General features: G+C 44.3%; 1 protein-coding gene across 1 annotated transcript; it reads left to right on the top strand.

Annotated features, from left to right (window-relative positions):
* Nucleotides 1-6: 6 nt before the first annotated feature.
* On the top strand, nucleotides 7-20604 carry HN1L (hematological and neurological expressed 1-like). Its single transcript, XM_006763926.2, has 5 exons — nucleotides 7-76; nucleotides 6230-6378; nucleotides 12177-12319; nucleotides 17225-17273; nucleotides 18292-20604. The coding sequence occupies exons 1-5, from the start codon at nucleotides 33-35 to the stop codon at nucleotides 18477-18479; spliced, it is 573 nt and encodes a 190-aa protein (XP_006763989.1). The 5' UTR covers nucleotides 7-32; the 3' UTR covers nucleotides 18480-20604.
* The last annotated feature ends 5244 nt before the right edge of the window (nucleotides 20605-25848 follow it).

Raw genomic sequence — 25848 nt, 5'->3', positions numbered from 1 at the left:
GGCAGACGACCAGGCACGGAGCAGCGGGCGACATGTTCCACGTTCCGGAGAGCGAGGGCGGCCGAGCCAGCTCCAGGTGCGGCGCGGGCACGGGTGTGGGCGAGGGCGCGGGAGCGGTGTGGCCAGCGGGGGAAGGCCTGCGGGTGATCTCACAAAACCACGCACGGCCTCCGCTTCCGCGTCGGAGAGATGGGCGCGCACGCGGATGTGCTCCGGGGTCCGCCAGCGTCCGGGCTGAGGGCCTGAGGTGCGCCTTTGCACATTTTTCGCCGATAGCGCACCGAGAAGATACCGGCAGATGGTCTGCTGCTTCGGGTGGGCAGTTCCGTGCGCCCGGACCAGGCGGGTGTGTGCCTGGCTGCGGGGCCCCCTGCCGGTTCCTGGTGGCTGGTGGGCGGGCCTCGGGAAGGTCACCGTCCTGAAATCCTCCCCAAATAGCGCAGATCTGTAGGACCAGCTGGAGCCCACTCCTAACCCCGCAACCCGGTAGCCGGGCGTTCTCTTCCTTAATCCCCCAGCCCGGGAGCCAGGTGGAGCCCTCCCCTAATCCCGCAGCTCCGGGAGGTAGGCCCGGTACTGCCCTCCCTGCTTTGTTGGTGAACCAGGCAGGGCACGTAATAGAAACGGAGATTCCCATTGCAGGTCTCGGCTGGGCGGCCACGTTCAGGAATACACCGCAGCACGCCTTTCTTTTTTAGAGATTTTTTTAAATTGATTTTTTAGTGAGAGAAGTAGGGGGAGAGAAAGAGGAACATCCATGTGAAAGCGGAGTACTCCCCCTTACCCGGGATCAAGCCAGGAACCTGGGCCTGGACCCTGACCTTTGCCTTGGACCTCGCCCAACCCAACCGCAGTGGCCAGGGCAGCACGCTTTCTTCTCAAGTTTAAAGTGCTCTGTGTATTGTGAGTCAGATAAGTTTGAGTTGTCCGAGCTGGCGAGGTGTGTCATGCCACCGGGGAGCCGCCAGCTTGCACTGGAGAGTTTTGGGTCTTCAGGTGCCCACGAGTTTTCTTTATTGTGAGAGTTCTTCAGTGGCCCAGCCTTCCCACCAGAGTAGAAGAGAATGTGTGTGTGTGAGCACCGTTTAGAGAAATACCGAGTAGACTAGATACTAGATACTAAATAAAAGACTGTAAACTCGGGGGAGTTAGGTCAGTATTCAGTACACTTAACGAAGTAAGTAGTCATTAACCTATGGCACAATGACTACTAGTCACTTGCATCTAATTCTGTATGGATAGGGGGGCAGCAGGATGGATGAATCAAGTTTCTGCTGCCTGGTAACCGCTGTTCTGCCCCACCCACACCAGCTTCTTCCCAGCACTTTTCCAGTTGTGTTCATTAAGTACATTCCCTCCTGTTTACACTGCCTGGCACTGGGTGCCCAGGAAATGTTGGTTAAGGAGAAAACGCCATGAGTCACGGCTAGAAGGCTGACTGCGTTCACAGCAGAGCTGCTGCTCTAAGGTAGTACTCCACACATCTCTGGGAGACTCATTTTTGGAGAGGACTTTATGAAAAAAAAGAGAAAAGTCTTCCTTTCAGGACATTGAAGAAGGAAAAGGAGTCGTAATTGGATGATTACATGTAATTGGAAGCTCTGCATGGGATCCCTTGGAAGCTTAGCTTTTGACCCCCTTCTTAGAGGAGTTGGTTAACTAGGGCGTTGTAGGACTCACACTTTAATTGGCTCTGCGGGGAGGGAACCCGGTGGTGGTGTAGGATCGAGCACCCAGCCAGGTTTTCCTCTCTCAGACCTGTATCTCTGTATTCTTCATGAGGGATGATTTTGTGTTAAAGGGATTTTGAACTATGAAAGCATTTTAGTTTAGCCATCGTTCATCTAAGGTCTTCCCTTTAAGCTATAAGGTTTTTATTTGTAAGGAATTTAATCCAAGTCTGTTTCACTGCTTTTCTCCAACCCTGACCAATCAGTCCCCTAAAGCTTTCCTGACACAGGGACAAGATCTCGGAAGGTCTCTGCTCATGCTGTACAATGTATGAGCACCGTTAAGATAAATACCGAGTAGACTAGATACTAAATAAAACAGTGTACATAGTCCCTGAGCTACGTGTTTGCTCTTCTTGTCACATGCCCCTTAGTTCCTCTTGTATTTTGAATATCTTTGTTGAAATATATTGAACGGATATTACAAAACGAAGAAGTACCCGGAAGGAAGCCCCGCCATGTGGTTTCATCCCCAATATGTCTTTGCGCACTAGTATTCCCACCCCCTCCCCAAAACTAGTGTCATAGTGTTAACAGTGCAACTGATTGAGCCTTTGTGGGTTCTGTTCTTACTGAAATGTCTAACTCTTGGCCCCATTTCTTTGAGACCCTGTTGGGGCAGCCTGGGCCGTGTCTGTGTGTGTGTGTGTGTGTGTATGACTGCCCCAGTGTGGCTGTGAACCCTGCCTTTGTGATGGAGATGGTCGCTGCCTCTTCTCAGGGAGCCTGGCTGTTATGCACAGGAATCTCTGCTGTAGTACTATTGGCACCGCTAGCCTTTTCTTCACTTGTTTTCAAAGTAAAATAAAATTCACAAAGGTACAGACAGTAATAGAATAAACACTATATTTCCACCACCCCCATTTAACATTTCATCATTTCAGATAGAGCTGTGGTTTATCTCCTGTGCCCCAAAGGCTCTTTCCTCACAGATCGCAAACTCAGTTTGGGCCTCTCCACGGATGCCTTTGGAGTTCCGCTGGCATTCAGCGCTTCTGTGGCATCGCTCACAGAACACTGAAACCACCCATCACAGCTCTGTTTTCCCAGCACACCTGAAGTTTCTCTAGGCCAAGGACTTGCTCTCATTCATCTTTCTATCCGCAGTGTCTGGCACAGGCTTGCCAGCGATAGGTGCTCAGAGAACATGAGTTGAACTGAATGAAGCAAGGGTGAGAGGCTGCGGAGACTTGGGAGATCCAAGAATGTGAGAGTCAGGAAAGCATCCTGAGAGTTTTGAATCAAGATGAGTCTACCCAGAATCTGGTCTGACAATTTTCTGGGACCTTTAGGGTTTGAAAGAAGAGCCATGTTTCAAATAAGTTAGTAAAATGAGAATTTTAACTGATGCCAGCATGAGACGATGTTAAATTCAAATCCGTTCTGAAGATTACAGGTCTCTATTCCCTTTTTCAAAGAGATGGCTGTGAAGACCCAAGCAGGTTGTACCTGCTGTAGGTAGCCAAGAAAAATATGAATATCATTGTGATCTGGGCTCTCTGACTTATAAATACATACAGGCGTCAGATGGCCTCACTGTGTCCACCAACAAAGTGCATCATCAGTCCTATTAAGTCTTTTTAAGTCTAGTTATTGGTTAGTTTAAAAAAAATTCCCCTGAAACTGAAGTAATTGTTTTCCTTCATTAAATCCTTAAGGAAGCACTGCTGACCAGGCACCCACCTTTGCCATCCTCTGAAGCAGACAGGGACTATGGGCACCACATGGAAGGCCTGCCAGTTGCACTCTTGGCTTCTGTGGTGAAGAGCTGGCCTGCTGGTCTCCCCAGGCCGGGGCTGGCGTGCCTGCCCTGTAGAGCAGATGAGTGCTTTCTGCAGTCCTGCTTTACAGCCATGGAATCTCAGAGCTGTTCACTTTAAATTGCAGTGAATGATTGGCTCCCATTCTAGCTCTTTTGAGGAAACATTTAAATATCCTATTTTTGTGAACTAAATCTGTGACCGCGTTTATATAGCTTTCCAGTGAGGACTCACCTCGAATCCGAGCATTCATGTGGTGTTGAGCTCTGTGATTTCATCCATTTCTAAATGTTGTTGTTGCTTAGGACTTGCGAAAGAGCCTGGACCACGCACCAGTTTAAAACTCAATTTCAGTAGGCCCCTTTCTCCTTTAAGATGCATTTTAAAAAATCTTTCTAGGTATTCTAAAAAGATGCTATGAATTCACTGTGTTGCTGCTTTGTGAAAATAGACAAACTCGGGGTATCAGGGTAGAGCTTTGTGAAAATTTAATTCTTCAGTTATTGCAACAGTGACTCAAGGCCCTGATCTTCCTCTTCTGAAATGTTCACTTTAAAACCTCCCAAGATGGGATAAGTGATCAACCAAAGGACTTGCATCCATGCATATAAGCATAACGAATGGACACAGACACTAGGGGGGTGAGGGCATGTGCCGGGGGGTGGGGGAGGTCAATGGGGGGGAAAGGAGACATATGCACTACTATTTGTAATACTTTAAACAACAACAACAACAAAATCCTCCCAAGAGGGACACTTCAGGTAGATACTGCTATTGTTGGCTGAACAGTGGGAATGCCACTATTCTTTGTAGGCGTTGAATTAAAATCAACCCTCATGTACACTATTCCTCTCGAAAGCACGCCTGCACCTTTCTTTTCTCTCAGGTGCGCATCTCCTAAACTCTAAGGGACCCCAGGAGAGCAACGGGCAGCAGCAGCTCATCCCAGGCTCACCCCTGAACCTGTCTCCAAGGCCCCTTTTCTCCGAGTTTCCAATGAGCCAAAGCAGCCTGCCTAGTCTCTCTTCTGTTGTTTCTTCTGTCCTAAGCCCTTCCTTGTTTGTCCCCAGCTTTACTTAAATAGACTAAAAAATAATAATAATAAAAATCAAGTGTGTGTGGGGGGGAGGTTGGGGGTTAATGGGGGGGCTGAGGACACATTTGTAATACCTTAATAATAAAAAAAGGAAAAAAAAAAATCAACCAGCCCGGCTGGCGTGGCTCAGTGGCTGAGTGTCAACCTATGAACCAGGAGGTCTCAGTTCCATTCCCAGTTGAGGGCACACGCCCAGGTTGTGGGCTCAATTCTAGTGTGGGGCATGCGGCAGGCAGCCTATCAATGATTCTCTCATTGACGTTTCTCTCTCCCTCTCCCTTCCTCTCTGAAATAAATTAAAATGTCTTTAATTAAAACTAATCAACCATAGGTGTTTTATTTTATTTTTAATATATTTTTATTGATTTCAGAGAGAAAGGGAGAGAGAGAAAGAGATAGAAACATCAGTGATGAGAGAAAATCATTGATTAGCAACCTCCTACACTCCTCCTACTGGGGATCAAGCCCACAACCCAGGCATGTGCCCTTGGCTGGAATCAAACCCGGGCCTGGGACCCTTCAATCCGCAGGCCATCGTTCTATCCACTGAGCCAAACCAATTAGGGCAACCATAGATGTTTTAGAGATGACATGGTACATATGTGTTGATCTGAAATGAACAGTGGTGCTTGCAGGTGTTCAACATTTCACTGGTTATACTGGACTGGAGGACCAGCGATGATTATCTTGGTGTAGATTCTCAGGACTCACCTGGATTAATGTTGGTGGCACTCCCCATGGTCTAAGTTGACACTTTCCAGTAAAAGTGTGAGCCACATAAGGAATTTTAAATGTTCTAGTGGCCACATTTTTAAAAGTAAAAAGAATCAGAAAAAATTAATTTTAATAGACATAATTCAACCTAATATGTACAAAACACTGTTTCAACCTGTGATCTATATAAACGACAAGATTAAAGAGATATTTGGCCTTTTTGTTTTCGAAATCTAGTGTGTAGTCTACAGTTACAGGACACTTAAGTCTTTACTTCCACATCCACGTGCTCACTAGCCACAGTGGCCAGTGGCTGCCCTTCTGAAGACCAACTCTGTGGGTCAGACTTGATCTGTGGTTAAATGGTGAGCTTCCCCCTTGTTTTTTCTTGGAGGGCTTTAAGAGGCATTAGGGCATAGTCCAAGCTCCAGATCCAGACTGTCTGGGCTTGGGTCCTGGCTCTGCCACTCCTTGTGTGACCTGTCTTGTGATTTCTCTTCATCTCAGATGCATGGTCTGTGAAAACAATGCCTGCCTTAGAGGGCTGTGTGTAAGGTCTTTGGAACAATAGTTGGCATATAGTAAGCTACAGTCTTAAACACCACTGAATGTATTTCCTGTATGCTAATTAAAATTTGTATTAAATTCTGAATGTGGCTCAATTTACCTGTTTTAGAGAAACTTATAAGAGGTCCCAGGAATAATTTTAAAAATATACATGTTTCAAGTGGGTTTTTGGCATAACCAAGACATACAGAGAAAACTTTTAAGGAAACCTCAAGGGCGGTAGAGGAAGTTTGCCATAAGGCGATCTGTAAACTAGTCATGCCAGTTTGGAGTAGTTGCGGTGTGTAATTTTTTCATAAATGTTAATTATGGACATTGAAGTCCAGGTCGGCCTCCATCTCATGCTTGCTCTGTGCTTGCAGGGGCATGCATCCCCCCGGAGGAGCATCGAGTGATCTTTTCGGAAGTCCAGACGAAGTTGTTCCTTCAAGTCGACCCAACAGGATGGCATCGAATATTTTTGGACCAACTGAAGAACCTCAGAACATGCCTAAGAGGACCAACCTCCCAGGTATAGGCTTTTGTGACTCATTGGTCCTTTGGCCTCTACTTGTCCTTATGAAGCTGCTCTTTTGATAAAATTTTCTTTTTCTTTAAGCCTTTCACATATCTTCTGGTATAGGTTATCCATGGCCATCAGAGTTCTAGAATGTGAGAAAGGGTTGCTCAGTCATTCTTGAATTCTCCCTCTGTAGCAACAGACATTGGCTGGGTGTAGGCACTGAGAATGCAAAGGCTGATGGTGGCATACTGGCTCCGGCCAGGGAGACGCTCCCAGTTGTACCATGGACTCCTTGAGATTCCTGAAATTGTGTACAGGTTACACATGTAAACATTTTTCTTGCCCTGGCCAGTGTGCCTCAGTTGGTTAAGTGTTGTCCCATGCACCTAGAGGTCACCAGTTCGATTCCCTGTCAGGGCACATGCCTGGGTTGCGGACTCAATCCCCAGTAGGGGGTGTGTAGGAAGCAACCGATCAATGTTTTTCTCTCACTCTCTTTTTAAAAAAAATCAATTAAAAATTTTTTTAAACAATTTTCTTAGGTGTTTTTTTGTTTGTTTGTTTGTCTTTTTAATCCTCAACCGAGGGTATTTTTTTCCATTGATTTTTAGAGAGAGAGTGGAAGTGGGGGAGAGGGAGAGAAAAAGAAACATTGATGTGAGAGACACATCATTGACTAGTTGCCTCCTGTATGCGCCTTGAGTGGGGCTGGGGATCAATCCTGCAACCAAGGTACATGCCCTTGACTGGGAATTGAACCTGAGACCCTCTGGTCTGTGGGCTGACACTCTAACCACTGAGCAAAACTGGCTAGGGCTGTTTGTTTTTTAATCCTCACCCAAAGATATGTTTTTATTGATTTTTAGATTGGGAGAGAGAAATATTGATCAATTGCCTCCCATTCGCACCCCGACTGGGGTTGAACCTGCAACCTTTCGGTGCACAGAACAACCCAGTGAGCCGCCAGGCCAGGGCAGGGCAGGGTAGGGCAGGAAGAAAGGGTATTTTTTAGTCAGCTTGTTGGTGGGATTAAAACTCTAAAAAAGGATACCTTGGTCTAGCACACGTCTCTTAGTTCTTAGGCACATTCTGGTGGGTATAGTGGGAGAGCATCTTAGAACAATGTTTTCCTTGGCTAGTAGATTGTCCAGTTGATTGATCATACAGTGCTAGTTACCTAAGGAGCTCTCCCCTGTCTGTATCTATGAGGAAAAGGAAGGTTTATTCCATCTTTAAAGATTTTTGAGGCTAGACATAGGAATCAGTATTTCAGACAAATAATAAAATCAAGCAGAACCAGAGCTAGAGCTGCTTGCCACTCCACCTCAGTTCTAGGTGTGTGTGTATTCGACCGGTGCACATACTTCTTTACCAAATCCAAAGAAACAAAAGCAGTAGATTCAAAAGCTAGTGGTTTGTTTGATTTGTTGGGGGACAGGGAGGTGTAGATATAGTAGAGAAGCGGGGAGTTTTACTGAGTAGTGTTCTCACTATCCAGTTTATGGGTGTAGGGCCAGGAGGGGTCAGCCCTGCACATCCTTTGTACCAGTAACAGCATAACAATGGGTCATGTGGCCGATTGAATCAAATCTCAGGCACCTGAAGGTGGACAAGCCAGCTCCCTTGGCTTTGACTCAGCAGAGTGCATATCGAGCTGTCCCTGGGGTGTCAGGTTCCCTGGAAAGTGTTGCAACTTGGGGACAGTGCTACTCGGAATCTGAGAGCTGGTAGCATCTATACGATCCAGTGGTGGTTATGTGTTTGCTTTGTCTTGGTGATGGTTGTGTCTTACAGACTTTTCTGGTATGATCCCCCCAGCTCGCGTGCCCAGTGGCCACCCTGGGCCCCTCTTGACTTGAGAGTGAGAAAGCCTCTGTCGTTCATGATTACAAGGTGTATTAACAACCAGTATGATTCCTTTTGCTGAGTTCCTCCTTGTGGTCCTGTTATTTGAGGTTTGTTTTCTGTCCTGCCAAGTGCTCTTTAAAATTATCTGTGATGAGCACAGCTGGTGTGGCTCAATTGGTTGAGCGTTATCCCATGCATCAAAAGGTCACCAGTTCAATTCCCAGTCAGGGCACATGCCCAGGTTGGGGGGCTTGATCCCCAGTAGGGGGCTTGCAGGGGGTAGCTGATCAATATCTCTCTCTCCTCGATGTTTCTCTCCCTCTCCCTGAAATGCGTTTTTGTTTTTTTAAAATATTTTTTTTTATTGATATCAGAGAGGAAGGGAGACGGACAGAGAGAGATAAACATCAGTGATGAGAGAGAATCATTGATTGGCTGCCTCCTGCACACACCCCACACTGGGGATCAAGCCTGCAACCCAGACATGTGCGCTGACCGGGAATCGAACCGTGACCTCCTGGTTCATGGGTCGACACTCAACCATTGAGCTAGACTGGCTGGACTGAAATCAGTTTTTTAAAAAAATTAAATGTAATGAATTCTCAAGGGAAGCTGGAAGTGGAAAACTGCTAGTTGTATCCACAACCCGAGACCTAAACTCCTGCCTTTGTTTCTTCTTTAGTCTTGCAGACTTAGCCAGCACAGCCCATCAATGAGAGGGCCTGGTTGAGAAAAGTGTGAAGGGCAGAGTGTGTGACTTAGTACGTGAGTCACTGAAAATTTACCAAGGATTGTCATACCCAGTGTTTCATTTACTCCTCATTCATGTGCTTTGCTACTGGCCTTGTTTAGATCTTCTACAAATTGTTTTTCCTGGTGGTCTAACAGTGATTGATATGTGCGGATTTAATATCTGCCAGGGAGTATGCTAAATGCTTTGCATGTATTTATTTAATTCTCTCTACAAACCTAGGAGGTAGGTGGTAGTACCCCCTTGACATGGAGAAAACTGAGGCTCAGGGCAGTTCACAGGTGTGTTAAGCCTCACAACTCATTGGTAGCAGAACTAGCTTTTGCTTATGGGTTTTTCTGACTCCAGAGCTCCAACCTTACCTCCTGAGTATATCTACTGGGATAAATTACTCAAAATAGAATTGTTGAGTGATTTAAAATACTGATAGATACTTCCAGCTAGTCTTTAATGGGTGGCCCAGTGTTCACCATGACACGTGATATTGCTCCTCACACTCTACCATCATATATCTTGAATTTATTTTTCTTCAGTTATGGATGGATTAAGCACCTTTTCTATCTAGAAAGCTGAATTCATCTTTCAGGTAAAATATTGAGTAATAGACATGACTAATTGAAGTTCAAAAACAGAACTATAGGGTTGGACATATACACAGTAAAACCTAAAATAAATAAGTTTGTAGTTTCTAGAATATTGAGTCATGGAGTGATGTGAAAGGAATACTCAGGTTTCTGTGAGCTGGTGGCATCTATACAATCTGTTGGTGGGTATGTGAGTGTTAGTTGTATCTTATGAACTTTTCTGTTATGTTTAACAATTTAGAAAATGTTTTTAAATGAGCGTGGCTCTAGCCAAAACCTTCATATTGAGTTACTTTTATCTAACTTTTTTTAAAAGCTGAATATTCATTTTAAAAACTAGAGGCCTGGTGCACGAATTTGTTCATGGGTGGGGCCGGTCGGGGAAAGGGGCTGCGGGCGGTTGGCCAGCTGGCCCCGCCCCCTGGTCAAACTCCCAGTCAATGGGGACAATTTGCATATTAGCCTTTTATTATATAGGATAGGAGAATTTACTTCAGCATAACCAGAAACAACGCAATAAGGGGATGACCTCAAGCATTACTTTTTCTTCACTTTGTGGCCTAGACGTTTTTGCTAACAACACACTGTTAATAACAGCCTGGCAGCATTACTGAGGGCTTACCCACTTCATGTACATTACCTCATGTATTTCACCAGCTGCCCCAGGAAGGTATTATTATTTATACCTTGTTAGAGTTGAGTAAACGGGGACAAAAGAAAGTTGAGGTCACTTGTCCCGGCTCACCAGTAAGTGACTGAACAGGGTCTCCATCCAGCAGTCCGGCCATTGCTCAGCTGCCCTTAACACCATGCAGGGCTGGCTTCCCATCCCCAGAGTTCCCAGCTTGGTGTCTGTGGCTCCTTGGGAGGTCCATAGCCAAGGTTCAGGTCTGTAATCACCCTGATGTTATATGAATGTGCGTCTGCACATTTTCCTGCAGAGCCGTCCCGCACGTTCTGTGTCCTCCCAACCAGCAAAGGCAGGGAACTGCAGTCCAGTCGCTCCTTTCTATGCACCATGATCCTACGTGTCCCCTAGAGAGCGGTCACCAACCTTTTGGGCTGCCCTAGAGGACTGACATCCTGGAAGGCCACTCTGCTTTATTTATTATTTATTTATTTTATTTACTTACTTATTTTTTATTACAGAGAGGAAGAAGAGAGATAGAAACATCAGTGATGAGAGAGAATCACTGATCAGCTGCCTCTGCATTCCCCCTGCTGGGGTTGAGCCCACAACACGGGCCTGTGCCCTGACCGGAATCAAACTGGTGACCTCCTGGTTCATAGGTTGACGCTCACCCTCTGAGCCACACCAGTTGGGCATCCACTCTGCTCTAGAACCCACTCCAACAGCAGGGGTCGGCAGGCTATGGAGAGAACAAACCCCAGAGGAGCCTCCTGCTCTCGGAGCTCACACGGGACTCGTCATTCATACTGTTGTTAGCATTCGTGGCCTTCTATTGAAGCAGTCGGGGTTATTATAGCCAAGAAACAACTGTAATCACTTTTCCTTATTCAGATATAAGCAGAAAAGAATACTCCCCCCCCTTTTTTTACATTAAGACGTTGTGTGCTAGGTAGATTGTTTTATACCATTTTTCACTGAACAGTATGTCCAATACAGAGAAAATACAGCCAACATTTATTGAGCATTTATGTCCCAGGCGTTGTTGGAAGCATCTGACATATGAGCTACAGTAAGTCATTGAATCCTCTCAGTGCTGTGAAGAAGATCCTTTTATTACCCCCAGTCTACAGATGAGGAATTTGGGGCACAAAAAGGCGAAGTAACCTCTGTACAGTCGTATAGCTATTTAATGGAGTGCATCTTCTTTCCTCCTATAATATTGTTGGTGCACCAGGGCCATGATGACAGTGGTCCCAGCGTTTAGCAGAGCACTCTGGAAAGGAAGTGCGTGTGTGGTGTTTGCCCAGTGAATAAATGATACACTGGTATTGTATAGTAGCCATCTTTCTACTTAATGTGGGGCATTTAAACATTTACTTTTCATGTCCAGGCCTTAGTCATCAGCTTATACGAAGTTACATCTTAGATGCATGTCTTCATTATGTCTTATCAGATGACTTAGAGTTGGCAGCAAAGATGTTAAATATCTGTGTTTTGCTGACATATCTACTTGTCACTGGAAATTCTAGCCAGAATGAGGTCAGAAAATTACTACTAAATGTTATTTTCCAGATTACAGCTTTGCCTGTAACAGGACATGTTATTAAATTCATTCCTTTCTGTCTGACGTAAAAACTTAGAAACTGTTTGCTTTTAACTTACTAAAGAACATTTCATGGGTTTAATGAAGAAGATTCTTTAACAAAAAAGGATGAAAAGTTCAGGGGTAAAGAAATTGGGGGTGGGAGAGCATGCTGCTTTATGCCCTCTCACCATCTTGCCTCCCTGTTCAGCTCAGTTCCAAAATGAAGGCCCCAGCAGGCACCTGGGAAAGGGGTTAGGTCTTTAGGGACTCACTATCCCCCCCTTGTTGGCCTGACCTCAGGACGGGACTAGGGTGTGACGATGAGAGGAGCTCTCTGAAGTGATGAATGCGAAAGGCAGGAGCAGGAAGGTGTTCTGGATTGCTCACTGCTCTGTGTTGTCTCTGCAGGGGGAAAAGGAAGTGGTATCTTTGAAGAATCCATGCCTGTGCACACTCGACAGCGTCTGAACCCGCCTGGTGGGAAGACCAGTGACATTTTTGGGTCCCCAGTGTCAGCTACTTTACCCGTGGCACATCCCAACAAACCCAAGGTATGGACTCCATTCGGATAGCAGGCATAGAAGGAAGAACAGCAAACACTGAGCCAGGCTCTTTTTCTCAAAGGCCCTGAGGCAGCTTGGACATGTTATTAGGAATAGACAAGAAGGGTGACGTTGGTTTTCCTGGGTGCAGTCATTAGTAATTGAGTTTTGAAACTCCCCTGAGTCATCAGAGAAATAGATTTCATCCTCGTGATGACGGAGCCCTGGGCGAAGCTGGTCTTAGTGTGTTGATAGCAGCAACTGCCCACTGCAGATAGGCGGCTGCTCTTCTCTGCATAACACTGAGGGGTGGCAAGAATAGTTACAGAATTGTTCATACAAAAGAGAAGCTTATGTTTCACAAAAATTTCACAATTTTTAATGGCTGTTGATAAGTACAACTGCATTGGACTAAAATTGACCGAGTATTTAGAATTCATGGGTTCCCTACTTACACTTTTTTAAATCTTTTTTTTCTGGTCAGTCCTTACCCAAGGATACTTCTCCATTGATTTTTAGAGAGAGTGGGAGAGAGAAAGAGAGAAACATTGATGGGAGAGAGACACATCAATTGGTTGCCTCCTGCACGTGCCCCGACCAGGGCTGGAGATCAAACTTGCAACCGAGGTACATGCCCTTGACCAGACTCAAACCCAGGATCCTTCAGTCTGAGGGCTAACACTCTATCCACTGAGTCAAACTGGATAGGGCTACTTTTTAAAATCTTACTTATCACCTTTGGAGAATGACGATCAACTCAGTATCATGAAAACTGCTAAATGAGTCAAACGTTTGTTTGTTTTAAATATGTTTTTACTGACTTTAGAGAGAGGAGAAGGAAGAGAGAGAAAAACAAAACATTTAATCGGCTGCCTCCTGCATACCCACTACTGGGGATTGAGCCCATAATCCCGGCATGTGCTCTGACCAGGAATTGAACCAGTAACCTCTCAGCACAGGATATGCTCAGTCAACCTAGCCACACCGACCAAGACAGAATCAAGCATTTAGACAGCATTTTCTGCATGAATTGTACTTCAAGATAACAGTTTTTAAGGCACATTTGCCTTTTATAAAAGCACTCTAGCCTGTAAGCGAAGAAGGAATATCAGAATTCAAATATCACCATTCTGCAGAATTGTAATGAAATTGTGGATCTAGGCAGTGATCATCAGTGGTTCCTAACATCACAAAATGAGAGACAAACCAAAAATTATAGGACTCATAATAGACCACCTTTGATTATCAAAAAAAAGCAGGACCGAATGAGATCAAACCTCATATTAGTTGATACCACAGAGATTCAGAGTTCTTGAAAATATGGGAAATTAATAGCAGAGTGGAGGGATATTCTAATTTTTTATTTTTTATTTTTATTTTTTAAATATATTTTATTGATTTTTTACAGAGAGGAAAGGAGCGAGATAGAGTAGAGAGTTAGAAACATCGATCAGCTGCCTCCTGCACATCCCCCACTGGGGAAGTGCACGCAACCCAGGCACATGCCCCTGACCGGAATTGAACCTGGGACCCCCCAGTCCGCAGGCCGACGCTCTATCCACTGAGCCAAACCGGTTTTGGCGATATTCTAATTTTTTAAAAAAAGACTTAAGAACACAATCTCTATCAAAATCCCAACAATGCTTTTTTTAAAAAATAGACCCATTTTAAAATTCATATGGAATTTCAAGGGACCCGAAAGAGTCAAACAACCTCGAAAATGAAGAACGGAGTTGGAGGTTTACTCCTCGCAATTTCAAATTTACTATAGTAATCAAAATTGTGTGACACTGACATAAAGATAGACAAATACCCGAAACCGGTTTGGCTCAGTGGATAGAGCGTCGCCCTGCGGACTGAAAGGTCCCAGGTTCGATTCTGGTCAAGGGCATGTACCTTGGTTGTGGGCACATCCCCAGTAGGAGATGTGCAGGAGGCAGCTGATCGATGTTTTTCTCTCATCGATGTTTCTAACTCTCTATCTCTCTTCCTTCCTCTCTGTAAAAAATCAATAAAATATATATTTAAAAAAAGATGGTAGACAAATAAACCAGTGGAATAAAATTGAGAACTAAGAAATAAATTCTCACATTTATGGTTAAGTGGTAATGTCCACAGGGTGCCACAATCATTCAGTGGGGAATAGAACAGTCACTTCAACAGATGTTGCTGGGAAAATTGGATATGCACATGCAAAAAATGAAGGTGGACCCTTACCTTACACCATATACAAACATTAACTAAAAATGGATCAAAGACTACATTTAAGGGCTAAAACTACAAAATTCTGGGAAGAAAATTTAGGGACAAATCTTTTTGATCTTACTAGATTTTAGTGGCTTAAATATGACATCAAAAATAAAGGCAACAGCCGAAACCGGTTTGGCTCAGTGGATAGAGCGTCGGCCTGCGGACTGAAAGGTCCCAGGTTCGATTCCGGTCAAGGGCATGTACCTGGGTTGCGGGCACATCCCCAGTGGGGAGTGTGCAGGAGGCAGCTGATGGATGTTTCTCTCTCATCGATGTTTCTAACTCTCTATCTCTCTCCTTTCCTCTCTGTATTTGGTGGAAGTGCTTGCAAGTTAACCTAAAATCAAAATCACAATTTGGACCAAAATGTTATTTTCCTCCCTACACTAAAGAAGATTGTACAGTCTAAATGACACAGAAATTGAAATAGGAAATACAAAAGAATAAATAAATAAATAAATAAATAAAGGCAACAAAACTTCAAATAAATAAATAGGACTTCATTAAAATTTAAAAACTTTCGGCCCTGGCCGGGTACCTCAGTTGGTTAGAACGTCGTCCTGCTATGCCAAGGTTGTGGTTCCATCCCCAGTCAGGGCACATACAAGAATCAACAATGAATGCACAAATAAGTAGAACGACAGATCGATTTCCCTCTCCTCTCCTTTCCCTTCCTCCCTTTCCTTCCCCCTTCTCTCTCTCAAAATCAGTAGAAAAATTTTAAAGATACCATCAATGTAGCATTAATTACAGTAGCCAAGATATGGAAGCAACCTAAGTGTCCATTGATAGATAAATGAATAAAGATGTACATATATACAATGGAATATTATTCAGCCATAAAAAAAGAATGAAATCTTGCCATTTACGGTAGTTTGGATAGAACTAGAAGGTATTATGCTTGGTGAAATAAGTCAAACAGAAAGATAAATACCATATGGTTCACTTATATGTAAAATCTAAGAAACAAAGTAAATGAACAAACTCAGATGCAGAGTACGAATTGGTGTTGCCAAATGGGAGGGGGGTTGGGGTGCTGGGTGAAAAAAATGAGAGGGAAATTGCCAGCTATAAAAACAGTCACAGGCCTGGCTGGTGTGGTTCAGTAGCTGAGCGTCAACCTGTGAACCAGGAGATCACTGCTAGATTCCTGGTCAGGGCACATGCCCAGATTGCCCGCTTAATTCCCAGTGGGGGGCATGCAGAATGCATCCCATCAATGATTCTCATCATTGACATTCCTTTCTCTCTCTGTCTCTGTCTCCCCCTTCCTCTGAAATCAATAAAAATCTATTTTAAAAAAAACTAGTCACGGGCTATAAAGTACAGCATAGTGAAGAGTCAACAATATTATAATAACTGTGGTATCAGATGGGTAATAGGCTTATAGGGGTGATTATTTTCTAAGGTATATAAATGTCTAATCACTTTTTCATACACCTGAAATTAATATGAGGTATGTCAACTGTAATTAAAAAATAATTTTTAAAAAACCACTATCGCCGAAACCAGTTTGGCTCAGTGGATAGAGCGTCGGCCTGCGGACTGAAAGGTCCCAGGTTCGATTCTGGTCAAGGGCAAGTACCTGGGTTGCGGGCACATCCCCAGTGGGAAATGTGCAGGAGGCAGCTGATCGATGTTTCTAACTCTCTCTCTCTCTCCCTCTCTGTAAAAAAATCAATAAAATATATATATATATATTAAAAAAAACCACTATCATGAGAATGAAAACACAACCCATAGAATATATGAAATCACATATCTGATGAAGGTTTGCTATCCAGATTGTATAAAGGATTCCTACAACCAAACAACAAAAGACAACCCAATTCAAAATGGACAAAGGATTGAGTAGACATTTCTTCAATCAGCACATGAAAAGATGTTCAGCATCCTTAGTCCTTAGGGAAACGCACATGAAAATCACAAGGAGGTAGCACTTCACACCCACTAGGATGACCATTATAAAAACAAAACGTAAACAGAAAATAACAAATGTTGTTTGTTGGCAAGAATATGGAAAAATTGAAACCAACAGTGCTATTGTGAATGTAAAATGGTTCAGCCAATGTGGAAAACAGTTGGAGTTTCTGAAAAAGTTAAACACAGAATTTACCATGTGATCCAGCTATCCCACTCTTAGGTATATATTCCCAGAATTTGAAAACAGGCATTCAAATATTTGTACACCTATTTTAATAGAAGTACTTATAGTGATGCTATTAAACAATCCAGTGTCAACCAACAGGTGAATGGGTAAATAGAATGTGTTATACATACATAATGGGATATTCAGCCATAAAAAGGAATGACATTTCTGATACATGCTACAATATGGATGAGCCTTGAAAACATCCTAATCTAAAATTTGATTGAGTATTAGATATTTAAGGAATCAGTTAGTTTTGCAATTGTGTGAGTGTTATGGGTGTTTGGTTGGTTTTTAGGACATTTTCAAGAGCCACATCTTGAATTATTTATGGGTAAATGAAATTTCTAGAATTTGCTTTAAAATAATTCCACAAGGGGGTGGAGAGATTGTAATTTTTTAGAAGTTGAAAATGAACCCAAATCATCCATCTATCTCTTGATTTTCATTGTCCATCTGAATGATCGTAAAAAGTTTCTGAATCACATATTGACCTGGGGTTTGCCTTGTTGCAGGACCATGTGCTCTTGTGTGAAGGAGAAGACCAAAAATTGGACCTTAAAGGTGAGTTTGTGTCCTGTCCCTTCCCTTGAGTGCTCTCACTCTGAAAGAGTTGCTGGTGCACCCAGAGAATGAGAGATAATATTCCTGTGTCCCTTGCAAGCCAGCTGAGAAAACCAAGGTTGTGTTTATTGCTGAGGATTTAAGATTTAAAGAAGGCCAGGGAAATGGGCTCAGCTATTTCTAATGATAGCTTTTCAACTGCTCATCACTGATTTTTCTTCACATCTTGTCATTACTCATCAGCCTAGGCCTAAGACCCAAGGTGTGCTATTCTAGAAGCTGGCCTTTTGTAGGGCAAGGCAGGCATACAAAGCCTTGTGACTGCGGGTGGCACCAGCAGAACTGATGCAGAAAAGAAGGGCATAAGAAGAGCAGGGACAGGAGTGATGAGCAGGAAGAATGTGAGGCTTGCATGTGGTGGGGAGAGCTGGTGCTTCCACAGTCCACCACCCAGGGAGTGAGCTGCCCCCATGGGGAGGCTAGATGTCAGACTTGGAGTCCCACTATTGTTCTCAAAGCTGGCAGCACTGATTGCTGCCTTTGGGTCACCATTTCCCTGAGTTGACAACCAAGATATGTGGGAATTCATTCATTCACTCAAAACATCCAGAGTAATGGTGTCAGAAAACCTTGCCTCATCTTGCTAGACCCTCCAGTTAAGACTGGCTTCCTCTCTGTTCATGCTTGCTTTGAGATAGTGTGCTTTTTATATTTGTGGTGGAGAAAAAGGGAAATGGAGTCCAACAAGCAATATAAAGAAGTATTGAGCTTATTTAGGAATGTATCGAGGATTATTTACAGTACTGAGCCCCACTTTATGCCCAGTTCAAGAATGGCCTCTGCTAATAATCAGTGAGTCTTCTTGGCACAGACGGAAGCCTTGCTCTGTTTTTCTCTCTTCCCGTTACAGTATGCATTTCTTGCTAGCTGGTCTATGTCACAGACTGTCCATGTGCACAGCTCGCCCATCCAGGTGTTGGGGAGCCTCTAATGGATGGTTTGTTGCTTTGTCCCACAGCTGCCATGAGCACCTTGCCCAGAGAAGAGTCAGGTGAGAAAGGTGGCCCAAGAGAAGCAGACTCTGCCCAGGAGCCCCAGCCCACACCCACGGCTGACAACCATGAGCCCAGGCTGGGCCCACGTCCTCGATCTCACAACAAAGTCCTGAATCCACCTGGAGGCAAATCCAGCATCTCCTTCTACTAGAGAAGCTATTGCTTCCCCTGTAGCCAGATAAGAAACTCGAGAGATAGGATTTCAAATATTATAGTTTCCTTTAGCCCAAAGGAACGGGGGTGGGGAGAGGGTCTGTCGTGTATCTGAAGCCACTGCGCAGGCTCCCCTGCCACCACAAGAGCCACAGAGGACCTCACCTTCCAGACTGCCGAGACACATATCTTTGTGGGGGGCTGTGACGCCGTGGTGAACAGTCCTATGTAATTTTGGAGGAACTTCCAGGTGGGCTGGGTAGGGAGCTGGTGCAAGGCTACAGGGGCCCTGATGAAGTGAGATCTTCCAAGTCCTGGTTGCATCGGTGACCTGCCAGCCAATTGGGTATCTAGGAATCACTCCACACAGTAGCAGAGTTTAAAGCCTCAGAAAGAGAGCCAAAAACCACCTGTGCATTGGGCGTAAGCCGAAACACTAGTCTCCATTCTTGGGACTATTGCTGCTAACCCGAGACCTCCTTTGCACCCAGGCACCGAGTATTCTGCAGTCTTTTCTTGAAACATTTTGAGTGCTTTCCCTCGGCAGCTGTCAACAAAAACCAAAAAGTTTTCTCAGTCTTAGGCTTTATGGAGAGAGTTTGTACCTTGATCCTCTGGGGTGATCTATCTGCCTTTCACTCACAATGGACTGGACTCAGTCTCTTCACAGACTGGTTTTGCTTATGAATTGTTTTGGGTTTATTTTTTTTTTCTCTCATCCTTAAATTTCAGCCTTAGCTCTTCAACACTAATGGGGACAGTTAATTTATCTGCAAGGCCCACTGACTTCTGTAAGACTAAAACTCTATCCAGATACATAATTGGGTTATTTAAATCTTTCATGTGTCTTTATTCCTGTTGACATTGGGAAGAAGAGATGTTTGAGAACTTTGAGTTCTTTAATAATATCTAAAGAGCTATTCTTAAATACCAGCTTTACATAAGTGACCATTGACTCTGGTCTGTTTTGACACCTCTCTAGAAGAAAGTCAGTTGCTCAGGTACGCCAAAGAGGAAGAAAGGTTTGCTTAGGCCACCCTTTATAAAGCTTTGCAGAACCTTTGGACCATAATTCAGTTTCCAGAAGAGACTTGGAGACCTTAGGCTAGGTGATTAGTTTGGCAAAAAAGCCTTAACTGGCCAATTCTGTGATATTTACCAGCAAAGGTAACAACCTGGCAAGTTGTGTTGCTTTAATCTGTCAGGCAGAAGTTTATCCCATTGAGCTTCCTAAGAGTTACAGTCAACATCACGCATGCTGGACCAGTAGTTAATAGAGGAGAGAGGGTTTGTGTGGTGATTGCTGTGGTATGGGTGCCTGCAGAGCTAATGCCAGGTGCTGGAAATGTCTTCATCGTTAAAATTGAGAAAAAAAACACGTGTGTTTAGTGATAGCCCCTGTGGCTGAGACACTAAGTGCCTACAGGAGCTGCCTCCCAAACCCCACTTCACCCAGCACATTGAGGGGATCTGCAAGTGGCTTTGTCAACCAAAGAGTTTCCCTCCTTTCAGTTATCCTGCTGACTCTGGAGCCAAGAAATAGGTATTTCATGTGACTTTATCAAGTACTTCCTGTCTCCATATTTAAAATGGTCATTTTTAAGAAATTGTTTGGAATTCAGAGTATTTTTCCCCCATTAAGAAATATCATAAATGGTGGTGAACTTTTAAGCCCAAACACACTAATTTGTTTAACTTACAATGAAATGTACTAATGGTAGAAATGAACTGCCATTTGTAACTACATTTTGCTTTTAATACACAAGAAAGTAATTAGTGAATTCCAAATTGGGCTCCTGGCATTGTGCTGCTGGCCCTCGGCGTCACCCACCCTCACTGTCAGCCAACTGAGAGGACGGACTCTAGTTCTAGCCACTGGCAGAGATCCACGAACTCTTAGCATCCTGTTGTCAACCTCTTAAGCTGCATTGAAAAATTACCAGTCTATTTTTATTAAGCCTTAAAACTTTTTATGTGCATTTGGTGCCAACTTTTTTCTAGAGCTGTATCAAAAACAAACCTGTACTCACATCACAATGTAATTTTGATAGGAACATTTTGTTATTTTTACAAGGCAGAATTGGGTGTAACAGTTGAAATAAACTTCGTAATCATGTATGCAGGGTCTTTGCCTGTTTGGTGTCTGCGGGGGGGGCGCAAATACTTTCCTTAACATCCATTCTCCAACATGCCTGACCGCTGCTCCTTCCCTTATAGTGTTTTATCAGTGAATGGGTTGCCTTTTTTTCCCATTTAGCCAAGGGATGCCCAAATTAATCTCTAAGGTTTAGATTTAGTTTTTTTTCTTTTTTTAAATATATTTTATTGATTTTTTACGGAGAGGGATAGAGAGTTAGAAACATCAATGAGAGAGAAACATCGATCAGCTGCCTCCTGCACACCCCCTACTGGGGATGTGCCTGCAACCAAGGTACATGCCCTTGACCGGAATCGAACCTGGGACCCTTCAGTCCCCAGCCTGACGCTCTATCCAGTGAGCCAAACTGGCTAGGGCGGATTTAGATTCTTTTCATTTGTAAACCAGATTCAGCTGTCCTTTTTCTAAATCTTATTTTTTTATGTATCCAATTCTTGTTTTACATATATATTTTACTATTATTATTATTGATTTCAAAGAGGGAGAGAGATATAGAAACATCAATGATGAGAGAGAACCATTTGATTGGCTGCCTCCTACACACCCCACACTGGGGATTGAGCCCACAGCTCAGGCATGTGCCCTTGACTGGAATCGAACCCAGGTCCCTCCAGTCCCCAGGCTGACCCTCTATTCACTGAGCCAAACTGGCTTAGGGCCAAAGATTCAGCTTTGAGTAGAATGAGCGGGAATGTTCTAAAGTCCCAGTTTCTATAAAGATTCATTTTTTCTGCCACTTGTTTTCCTAACAAATTGAAGGTATTTGAACTTGCCTCTGATTTGGCTTTAAAACTGTCCAGTACAAGCCTTCTCATGAGTAGGTGAGGTGCTGAGCTGTAGAGTTTGCCTGTAGATTCAAGCCCTGCAGAGAAGGCACAGATTGAACATCTTTCCTTCTTACGTATTACCTATTAAGCAAATTTAATACCCTTGTATGTATGATGTGGGTTCAGGATAATGAAACTTCTCAGACTGCCTGCCTGCAGAGTTCCCCTACAGGAGCCTCCGCACTTCTGCCTACTAGATCAAGGCCAACTACCAGAACAGTACCAGCACCTAAAGAAACCCGACATGGGTTACCTAACATAATCTTCATTTGTTCATCTGAACATGTGTTTGGGAGTTCAGAGACTATTCCAAAAACTGGGCGAGGCTCTGGCAACATCACATTATCTGTTTGGGAAGCCCAGTTGGTGGGAGCATCGTCCTGATACGCCACGGTTGTGGTTCAATCCACAGTCAGGGCACTTTAACACATTGTGTACCGCATAGAAATCTCTAAGACATACGCCAGGGACCGCACGTTTTTGGGCAAACTGCACGTTATTTAAATCATCATAATGCACTTTAAGGTGTTGTTTTTCAATAATTACAACATTTTTATTTACAAAAACAAAGTTCCTAGTACTTTTTAAATGTATGGTACTGCGTAAAACATTTTCCTCTATGAAGAGGGACCAAACAAAATTTACATAAGTATCTAGATTCGCTCCTTTTTCCATGGGCGTGAAAAACGAGAACACTCATGTGTATGTGATTTGGTGGTTTTTAAAATGTTTTTATTGATTTGAGGAAGAGAGGAAGGGAGAGGAAAAGAGAAACATCAATTGGTTGCCTCCCATATGCACCCTGACCAGGGATCAAACTCGCAACCTGGGTATGTGCCCTGACCGGGAATCGAGCTGGCCACCTTTGGTGCATGGGACAATGCTAAACCAATTGAGCCACAGTGGTCAGGGCTCAACTCATGTTCTTAACCCTTAGAATTCTTAGAGATCATGAATGGAGTACTAGTATTCCTGTTTCATGTTTGACTAAAAAGCTATCTAAAATTCAACTTGGGAAGAAATGAGAGGCGCATTACAGGGGCTTGGTTGACTGATTTTCAGCAGGCATTTGGGATATTTAGAAATTAAAGTAGAACTTGCCCTGTCTTGTTCGGCTCAGTGGATAAAGCATCAGCCTGCAGACTGGGCCACACAGGCTGGGCTCCAGCTGCATTCTTCAGTAAGCATCAAGCGTTACATCAGCCCGGCCAGCGTACTGAGCATCGACCTATGAACCAGGAGGTCAGAGTTCCGATTCCCGGTCAGGGCACATGCCTGGGTTGTGGGCTTGATCCCCATTGGGGGGCATGCAGGAGGCAGCCAATCGATGGTTCTCTCTCATCATTGATGTTTCTCTCTCTCCCTCTCCCAAATCAATAAAAAAAATATTTTTAAAAAAGTTATATCATAATGTTAAAACTTGATTTTGTTTTAACCAATTTCAAGTAACAAATCTAATTTATCTATATACACTGAGTGGCCAGATTATTATGACCACCTGATGTTTGTAGGCAAATTAGATGTACACTGCATCGTGTGGGATATGGAAGCCGAAGGCCTGTTTGAACACCTTTGCTGTCTGCAGTTACCAAGATAAAATGTCTCCAATTCGCACAGGAACACAAGGATTGGATAGTCGAGCATTGAAAAAGTCATGTGGTCTGATGAATGGCAGCTGGTTCCACAGCCATCAAATCTCACAGAACTGGACAGTGCTGTTCATCAGGCATGGTGTCAGGTCCCTCGCATCACCTTTCAACATCTCGTGGAGTCAATGCCAAGAAGAATCGCCGCAGCATTGAAGGCAAAAGGTGGCCCAACAAAGTACTGATGGGGTGGTCATAATAATCTGGCCACTCAGTGTATATAAAAGACTAAGCGACCCTTCAACTGTCCAATCGGTAGCTATGATGTGCACTGACCACTGGGGAAGACGCTCAACGCAGGAGTTGCTGAGCTGTGGTCACTTGGCAGCTGTGGTTCTCGGGCAACGCACCTGGAACCAGAGAGGAGGCAGCCGGATTCCGGGGTGCATCACCTGAGAACCACCCTCTCGCAATCTGGGACCCCTTCGGGGATGTCAGAGAGCCAGTTTCAGCCTGATCCCTGCAGACCAGGCCAAGGGACCCCGCGATGCACCGGGCCTCTAGTATTAGTAATAAAAACAAAGTTGATGGCCAAGTCAATTGACCTCTCTTGATAGTAGGGCTGTCCTACTGTATTTACTACTTCAGGAAGTCAAAAGGGTCAAATTTCTGGAAAAGGCCTAAGGCAGAAGTCCTAAACATTCCCCAAACCACTCACAAGCTTTCTCTGTAACTTGCTCACCAAGGGAAAAAAAACACATTTCATCTCTTTGTCCTGACTTATTTTGACAATATAAAACTAGCCATAGTCAGTTTGGCTCAGTAGTTAAGAGTGTCGGCCCGAAGACTGAGGGTTCTGGGTTTGGTTCTGGTCAAGGGCAGGTACCTCGGTTGCAGGCTCTGGTCTGGTCAGGGCTGGTGCAGTTAAGGTACATGTGGGAGGGAACCAATTCATGAGTCTCTCTCACATCAATGTTTCTCTCTGTGTGTCTCTCCCCTTCCCACTCTCTGTTTTAAAAAAAACCCACAAAAAACAGCCCTAGCCAGTTTGGCTTAATGGATAGAGTGTCGACCTTCGGACTAAAGGGTCCTGGGTTAGATTCCGATCAAGGGCACATGCCCGGTTTGCGGGGTCGACCCCCAGTGGGGAGTGTACAGGAGGCAGCCAATCAATGATTATCATCATTGATGTTTCTCTCTCTCCCTCTTCCCTCCTCTCTGAAATAAAAATATATGTTAAAAAAATTAACAATTCTACATAACGTTTACTGTATTCTTACTATTTGCTAGAGCTGGTGTTAAATCCATTTCACGGAATAGCTTACTTTATGAGATTTCTAGTAGGTTGGTAATATTTTTAGGCTCAGCTTTACAAGTTTGGAAACGATTAAAGCAAAAGCCCAGGCGATCTGAATCTAAAACTGAAACCTCAGTTTATCTTTTCGTGGGTGGGTGGGCATCCATACAGCAAAGAGACAATGTGTGTGATAGTGTTTGGGACCCTACCTACAGGTAAGTTCACTGATTTGGTGCAGTCAGGTTAGGATGAAAGGTTCCTGTCATCACTTAGGATGAATGGATCTTGAAGCATGTCATTAGGTCAAAGGCAGGAGTGAGAGCATTTCTGTCAGCGTTAAGCTTTGGCTTCCGTCAGAATTCACACTACCTGTGTGGTCCCGAAGCAGGAAGTGTAAGTCTTGGGTTCATGGTGTCCTCGCGCCTGTGAAAGAAAATAAATCCTCTGGAGCAACTCATTTTAAATTGGGGCCTAAAAGTATTCCCATAGATGCAGTTCCAAGGAATGCTAACTAGCTCAAGGGAAGGGAGGAGAGCCTGAGCAAGACTCAACCAAAACAACAGACTGCAGAGTCAGACCTGCAAAGGCTGCAGATTGTAATTATGAGATTTAAACACACACACACACACACACACACACACACAACTAAAGAGATTTAAAATAAGTAGCTAAACGTGGATGAAATAAGAGCCTATCCAAATTGGTAGAATACACGAAAATCGCATAGGATAAATAGAGATTTAAAATATAACCATTGAAATTTAAAACTCAATGGACGGGCTACATAGATTACACGTAGCTGAAGTGAAACTGGGAGATCTGAAGAAGGTACACAAAATGCAGGACATGGAAGTAGACTAAATGCAAGAGCTTACTAACTGGATTTGGGGATGAGATGGGCCACTTGCACTGAGCTGGAATCCCCGCAGGGACAGTGGGTGACGGGCACTGTTGGAGGAGAAGCCCTGAATGCTTGCTGTGTAGGAGTGTGCGCTGAAGCTGGTAAAACTAGGGCAGCCAGAACCGGTTTGGCTCAGTGGATAGAGCATCGGCCTGTGGACTCAAGGGTCCCGGTTCGATTCCGGTCAAGAGCATGTACCTTGGTTGCGGGCACATCCCCAGTGGGAGATGTGCAGGAGGCAGCTGATCGATGTTTCTCTCTCATCGATGTTTCTGGCTCTCTATCCCTCTCCCTTCCTCTCTGTAAAAAATCAATAAAATATATTTTTTTAAAAAACCTAGGAGGGCAAATCGGTGCACCAGGCCAGCTCGTTTAAGTTTGAAACTGTACACAACTGTCTACCTATGCTCTTGGGACATAAGCTAAGTCACTTGTGTCCGAGCCGGACTCTGGGAGCTGACGGGAACACGGGAAGTGTGACGCGCGGGAGGAACCGAAGAGACAAGACACGAACGCTCTTTGCCCGGCTCCGCGGAGCTTCAGGCCCAGCGATCTGCTTCCTCCTGCGTGACGGCCCCTGCGACCCCTAGCGGCGCGG

The sequence above is a fragment of the Myotis davidii genome, unplaced genomic scaffold (assembly GCF_000327345.1).
Source record: "Myotis davidii unplaced genomic scaffold, ASM32734v1 scaffold599, whole genome shotgun sequence".
Lineage (NCBI taxonomy): Eukaryota > Metazoa > Chordata > Mammalia > Chiroptera > Vespertilionidae > Myotis > Myotis davidii.
Note: the sequence above shows the minus strand (reverse complement) of the source record. Positions and strands in the feature narration are given on the sequence as shown.

Excerpts from the sequence above, each read along its gene's own strand:
- HN1L (XM_006763926.2), top strand. The coding sequence starts at position 33 with ATGTTCCACGTTCCGGAGAGCGAGGGCGGCCGAGCCAGCTCCAG. Across the intron at positions 77-6,229 it reads GGCGGCCGAGCCAGCTCCAG|GGGCATGCATCCCCCCGGAG; the intron begins GTGCGGCGCGGG and ends CTGTGCTTGCAG. Across the intron at positions 17,274-18,291 it reads CCAAAAATTGGACCTTAAAG|CTGCCATGAGCACCTTGCCC; the intron begins GTGAGTTTGTGT and ends TTTGTCCCACAG.